Source organism: Schistocerca serialis, chromosome 9 (genome assembly GCF_023864345.2).
Source record: "Schistocerca serialis cubense isolate TAMUIC-IGC-003099 chromosome 9, iqSchSeri2.2, whole genome shotgun sequence".
In the NCBI taxonomy this organism is placed as follows: Eukaryota; Metazoa; Arthropoda; class Insecta; order Orthoptera; family Acrididae; genus Schistocerca; species Schistocerca serialis.
The window spans coordinates 269,234,037-269,241,463 of NC_064646.1; the positions used below are offsets into that span (position 1 = coordinate 269,234,037).

At 42.4% G+C, this 7,427-nt stretch overlaps 1 protein-coding gene across 1 annotated transcript in view; it reads right to left on the reverse strand.

Moving 5' to 3' along the window:
- LOC126419221 (phosphatidylserine decarboxylase proenzyme, mitochondrial) overlaps positions 1-6,077 on the reverse strand; it is a 118,549-nt gene extending 112,472 nt beyond the window's left edge. Inside the window, exon 1 of the mRNA XM_050086357.1 lies at positions 5,783-6,077. Coding sequence (XP_049942314.1) covers positions 5,783-5,823 — 41 coding nt within the window. The 5' untranslated portion in view covers positions 5,824-6,077. The remainder of the gene's footprint in view (positions 1-5,782) is intronic.
- Between the last annotated feature and the right edge of the window lie 1,350 nt (positions 6,078-7,427).

The following is a 7,427-nucleotide window of genomic DNA, read 5'->3' on the forward strand; positions in this document are numbered from 1 at the left end:
AAGGTTTAGGGAGTTGATCAATCAGTGCAGTTAATACATTTAGGGATACTACACCATCTGGAGGAAGATATACATTGCAGTCAGTTATTTCTTGTGTCGTCGTCATTCTGACAGCCACAGCTTCAAGAGGGGTTTGAAGGGGCACAGGTTCACTGCAGACTAAGTTTAGGACATAAACACAAACTTCACCTATACTCGATTACAGTCGCTACAGTTCCTGTACTATCCCTTATAGCTGCGGAGGGCAGGGGTCTGCATTACCAGGAACCAAGTTTCCTGGAGGGCAATGCAGAAAGCAGGTGTAAGGTTAACAGTTGCCGTAGATCAGGCAGGTGGTGGAAAAAACCGCCGCAGTTCCACTGGAGGATGACATCATCGTGAGACTGGGAAGGCATGGAACATTCAGTGAGGCAGTTTAAGCCTCAGGTCAACTGCTGCCACCGACTTTCTGCCTGAAGAGTCTATATCCATTTTGTCTGAGGGTCTGGTGAGATTTAGGTCCAAAGCGGACACCAGAATCTCCACCCCATCCACAGACGCAGAGCTTGGAGTTAGTGGTGGTGGTGTGGGTGCCACCACAATTCCCTTGGTCTTGGGGGACATTCTTTTTGGATTTATCCACTGTTCCTTGGTTTTCCCTGGCTGGGAGGACTTCAATGTTTCAGTCTACGGGACTTAGGATGAGCGTGAAGCCCTGCGACCAGCTGCTTTTGGGCTCTTCTGCCACTGGCAGGTGTTATCTTTCCCATTATCAGAAACCTGGGAAGGGAGTGACACAAGGGACCCCTTTGTAGTGAGAGCAGGCGAAGAAGTTGTACGCTTCTCCAGCTTAGAAGTGGGGACAGACATCCTCAATGGTTAGGGGAGTGTTGCTCCTGATGTAGGTGATGCAGGAGGAGCAGGGAGGGAATTGCCCCCCCCCCCTCCCCACCATCAAGGGGGCAGGTGTAGTCATCTGGCTCTGAGAAGTGACTGGGGTTGGCGGAGCTGATGGGGCTAGAACTGTTGTAGCGATGGCGTAAGATGATGTCCTGTGTACAGGGTGTAGGCGTTCAAATTTCCTCTTAGCCTCAGTGTAGGTCAGTCGGTCCAGGGTCCTGTACTCCATGATTTTCCTTTCTTTCTGGAGAGTCTTGCAGTCTAGTGAGCAAGGCGAATGGTGCTCTCCACAGTTGACACAGATGGGAGGCGGGGCACATGGAGTATTGAGATGCGATGGGCATCCGCAATCTCGACATGTGATGCTCGAAGACAGTGGGAAGACATACGGCCGAACTTCCAAAATTTAAAGCACCACTTTGGGGGAGGGATATAGGGTTTTACATCACAGCAGTAGACCATCACCTTGACCTCCTTGGGTAATGTATCACCCCTCAAAGGCCTAGACGAAGGCACCGGTGCCAACCTGATTATCCCTTGTAGCCCAGTGGACACCCCAAACGAAATGTACACCTCGCCATTCTAAATTGGCGTGCAGCTCATTGTCGGACTGAATACGAAGGCCGCTGTGAAATATGATACCCTGGACCATATTTAAGCTCTTATGGGGCGTGATGGTTACAGAAACATCCCCCAGCTTGTCACAAGTGAGTAACGCCCGTGACTGGACAGAGGAGGCTGTTTTGATCAAGACTGACCGAAATCTCATTTTGTCCTCTAAATGCTCAACAAAAAACCGAGGCTTCATCATCATGAAAGATTCCCCATCGGCTCTCGAACATACAAGGTACCGGGGCGAATAAGAGCCGCCGCCATCCTTAGCCTGATGTTCCTCCCATGATGTGGCCAGGGAGGGGAACAATTTGGGGTCGTACTTCTGTGCATTGAATTAAGCCCGTGAACGCTTAGAGACTGGTGGTGTTTGACCACCAGCAAGAGATGATGTACTATGCTTCATTGCATGTCATCCACCCTGATGCCACCCACCCCGAGCAGGGGCTCTCCCCACGGGTGCCACCCAGCCGCAGCATAGGCCACCTGGAAGGATGGCCATTGCCGGGAGTCCCAAAGCCCCAGGGGGATTGGAACCTACCCATTGGCATACGTGGGTAGTTAATGGCGCAGGCATCAGCAGAGCGATCCCTGTGTGGTCAGGGGGCTACAACCAACAGCAACAGGGTACATGGTGGCCCCACCACAACGGACACAGATGATGGAAAAATACGCACCCAGGAGGGTGACCTCGCCCAACAGTTTGAGAATGAGCAGAAGTGCAGGTCCACGTCGACGAAGGCTGCAATAGGTCTTAGCACATGATGGACATGATGCACCATATAAGATGCCCTTCCCCAGTTGGGTCACTCTTTGGGAATATTTTGAAAAATGGAGGTCCGACCCTACAGGGGACCATCACATAAAGGCTGAAACATGTGAAACTCCTTTTAGTCACCTATTACAATAGGCAGGAATACCTCAGGCCTATTCTTACCCCCAGACCCGCAGGGGGGAGGGGAGGGGGTGCAGGAGTAGGTTTAACAATGAATAAAAAAATAGGAGCATGTGTAAGCTACTGCGGATAGCATAGTGAACGCATTATTGTAAGCAAGATAGACACAAAGCCCATGCCTACCACAGTAGTACAAGTTTATATGCCAACTAGCTCCACAGATGATGAAGAGATTGAAGAAATGTATGATGAGATAAAAGAAATCATTCAGATAGTGAGGGGAGACGAAAATTTAATAGTCTTGGGGGACTGGAATTCAATAGTATGAAAAGGAAGAGAAGGAAAAGTAGTAGGTGAATGGGGGGACACTTTAGGCTGAGTTTGAAGTTTGTAAGCTCCATTTGCTCTAAAACTGTTTCTTGATTTTAGCCTCTATGTAGCTAATTGAATGCTGTATAGGGAGTGCTGTACAGTTACAGAGGAACCCTGCATTGTGTTTGTTTTCTGTCACATGCCTCATTACAGGACGAAGCCAACATCCAATACCACTAGGTTCAACTGACCTGGATTCCTAAGTTCCAAACAGTTGAAGACAAGCTTGCATGCTTCATTGAGTCCACCATGCACTTGCTTAGCATGGACAGCTTTGTGCCAGACTGCAAATGCAGTTTTTATCACTTGTGGTTTAGCACTCCAATTTGAGCCAACAATTTTGCAGAGGGTATTGTTTCTGTCACTGACTTTCGTTTTGGTGTTGGTGCAGTGCTGCTTATATGTGACAGTCCAGTCCAGAGTAATAACCAATTGTTCGGGATAGGAGCAGTGCTCCAACAGCATTCAACTCTGTGGAACGCAGACCACTCTAGACATATGCCTCTTGTGGTGATAACAGGCAGAAGTTACTGTTTTTGTAGGATGTTGCTGAGTTTATTTTACATCGACACACTCCACAAGCCACTATATGGTGTGCGGTGGAGGGTACCTTGTACCAGTGCTAGTAATTTCCTTTCCTGTTCCACTCACAAATAGAGCAAGAAAAAAAATGACTGTCTATGTGTCTCTGTACAATCCCTAATTTCTCTTTATCACATTATCAACATCCTCACATAAAATGAACATTGGCTGTAGAATCTTTCTGCAGTCAGTTCTCTAAATTTTCTCAACAGTGTTCCTTGAAAAGAACGTCACTTTCGTACCAGAGATTCCCAAGTGAGTTCCTGAAGCATCCAAACACCATTTTGAGCACAGTATTGTTAAAGATGGTGTACAGTTTTAATGAGCCGTGCTTCACCTCTTCAAATGCACTGATCTGGATCACAATAGCATGATTTTCAGTGCAAATGAAGTTTGTGATGTCATTCGGTAATGGTTTCCCATTGGCGAAAATATTAGAAAGTGTTGGGACCAGTATGTTGACTTGAGGTACCTAGACAATTTTTCTGTTCTCACCACCTGCTTCTTTTTTCATGAAATTTCACAAAAACAAGTGGTTTTTGAGGTGATCTCTAAAAACTAAGTCTGGTAATCTTTTGTTAATGTGTACATCTTTTACATCAAATGAGAGACGAAATGCATCACTGATTGAGGTGAGGCCTATAAACACCATGTCCATGATCCTTTGGTTTTCAGTGATATCACTGAAGTGGCACTTTTTTCCTTTGCAGAATCTGTAGCCCAACAATGACAATTTGATATAAAGAATATATGCACAGACAACACAAATGGCTTCCATAAGAAAACATCATTTATCAGTACACTTAAACACGACAGCACAAGTCTTAGATTTTGTATGTTACAAAGGCTTTAGAACTACAAACACTATAGGCCTACCATATGACATGTATAAAATAACCAATTATGTTTTTATCCAGCAACATCAGACAAGGGATCACCATAAACTTACTCAGACATTAGCTTTCAAAATCAGGGCCAACCAACAAAAATAAGGGGTCGACAGAAGCGTCCGATCCAATGCGTCGGCTTTGACCCGTGACGTAAGGGTGTTGTGTGTGATGTCATGACGGCACGGAGTTTGGTTTGAGTGTGGCTGTCTCCAGTTCCGTTTTATCTTATTTTATTTACTTTTCTGATCTGTTCGTTCTATCTCGTAAGATTTTTTAAAATTTAAAAACACTTATTACTTATTTTAATTATCTGTTTCCTCGAGTTTCTGTTTTAGTTTATTATATTTATCTTTGATCTGTTCGTTCTATTCCGTGAGTTTTTTTTTTTAAAGACAAAAAACACTAATCAGCTACTGAAGCATCTTTATCTTCTATGGGTTGCAGGGGTTACGACCCCTGGGGAGGTGGGTCGGTATTCATGCATGGCTGTCTTCACTTACACGTTGTAGGTACGCAAGGCGTCTAAATTTGTTTATATTTAGTTTGCCCCCCACCCAAAACACCCCATTTCCCGCGCTTGTCCCGTTAGTGTCATTAGGCTTCTTGTGGAAAGTGTGTGTGTTTGTTTTTGTTTCCGCCATATTTGTGACGTCATGGGTCAAAGCAGACGGGTGGGATCGGACACTTCTGTATTTCCAAAATAAGATCAGCAGATTGGAAGAAATGAGACTACTCACAGAGTGTAAAATTACCTAATGCCCAATGCCTAGACAGAATTTGACAAGTCAGAGATACAGGAAAGACAGACTGCCAATAAAGAGTAGACTAAATTGGAAGGGGTACAAGAGAAAAAAACAAAAATACACAGCAGCAAAGTAGAGGTGAAAAAGAACAGGAAATGTTCATAATATAAAAGATGAAAATAGGAAATATAAGCAAATACAACATGATGGGATAAATAGATGGAGTGAGGAGGGTAAGAAGAAAGAAAGTACCTGTAAACAACAACATTGCATGCCAGCACACTGGTCAGACTCAGTCAGATAATAATTCACCCACTTGTACAGTGTGTCACAGAGAAAATTACATGAGTATCAAAAATTTAACGTGGAACTTGAGAAACAATTCAAATGGGCCTTTATTTCAGAGATACATGTGCCACATCAACTGTCTGGCAGTAATTCATAGTATCAAACACCTGAATCTTGGGATTTATAGCCTGGCGTTTAGTTCTTTCAATAACGCCACAGTAGACCTACTGTGCTGTTCTCATTAACCACAATTGTGTATATTCATATGTCTGTGTATATAACATCTTGTTTTGTGTTAAGCTCACAAATCCTACATCGCTGTAAAACGATCCTTGGGGAGTAAGTTACTAATACAATCAGCACAATGCTTTGTATTCTTAAATTAACCACAAACCTGGGATGAAATTTACTTGTCCTTAAAAGAAATCGTTCCTGTCTATTATTGCTCACATACTTGTGGAAGAGGAAGCAAACATAAAGTTGATAGCAATCAAAGTTTATGTAGCACAATAGATAAATACCTTAGTTTCTTCAAAATCATCCGCAATGTATGCGCCAGCATTCCAGTAATAGAAGCTTGCACGTATTTCTAATGTGATTGTTCGTCTTCTTATGAAAGGTTACGTACGCACTCAAATAAAACCGCTCTTTTTCTGTGATGTAACAGCACAGAAATAAGAGACATTTGAATTTCCATAAGATTTTAAATTATAGTGAACTCGGTGCGAAGTGTTCCATTTAACTAATTACTATAATTCGAGTGTGTCTCAACTATGTAAACAAACTTAAAAGTTAACATAAAAGTCTACTACTATCGACTCCTGAAGACTTGCTATCGATATTATTGAGAAATACTGACCTTCACTTATCGACTTGTCGAACTAGTTATCGATATTCAGTTTCCTCCGTCTGGCGGCTAGCCGGCTACATTTCAGCCGGGTGCACAAACGTAGTGATTGGTACCCGCAAAAATTTCATCTTCTAAAATTATATTCACAATTCCTGCACCTGCAAGGAGGTTTTGTGACCTCGTTGTTCAACTAAATGCGCTAACTTCTGTGAACTACGTCACTTCCCTGGTTTTTCTGTCGGAACAATCTTGTCACACGCAACTAAACTTCAGTCCCCTATATCCCTCCATATCCACCTCTAATTTCATCAACAACCTACCATCCCGGAGAATATCCTTTTACAGTTTTAGGTAGGGCGGACAGCTCTCGGTTTATAATGACTAGTGTCTCTTCCGGTGGGTTCAGTATTTGTGAAGTGCTTCGTGTTTTTCAAGTTGTCTTAACTGGGCTGTCTGTTCACATTTTTATCATTGCACGAAGACAGCATTATTTCTTACATTCTCACATTAACATCACCGTTTAAAAAAATACATTCATGGTTGATATGTCTTCTTAATATGTGTATAGCTTTTAAGTTAGTGAATAAGGTCTACTGGCTGATGACTGTACTGATGCCAATGTCCCTCCCTCCAATACATTTAGAGGGTGAAGAAATAACAATAAAGCTGGGTTCACACACACAACAAAAGTACAGCCACAGGTAGTGGCATATTGCAGTTGTAGTGCAGTTAAAAGTGTGAACTCCTAGCTTTTAATGACACAACTTCTGTCATGCCAGAAAAAGTTTAACTTAGTTATACTTGTTGAGCCACTTTCCGTCCCTGGTGACTGTATTTCAAAACACTAGCATCTTAAAAAAAAAATTAATAGTGGTTGCTGGTGATTTTAATGTGGGTTTATTGAAAAGCTCTGTCATTCAATTTTGTTCCTGCTGTGAACTTTGCAACTAGGATATGTAAATGCTCTGAGACTGCTATTGATAATATCTTTGTAGACAAATCTAGGGAAAAAAGTACTATCACAAAACCAATAGTAAATGGGCTATCTGATCATGACATAGACCATCTTGTGTTAAGTATTGAAACTTGTCAGGATAAAAACTCTATTAAATATGAGTACAGGAGCGTAATAAATTAGTCAAAAATTTAAATTCAGGAAATTGCTTAAAGATATGAATTGGATAGATGTTTACAATACTTCTGACTCAAATGGAAAATTCAAAGCATTCATTAATAAGGTTACCTTCCCCTTTGATAAATGTTTTCCCCGAAAAGTAATTCAAATCACACAGAAGTAAAAAAAGAAACCGTGGATT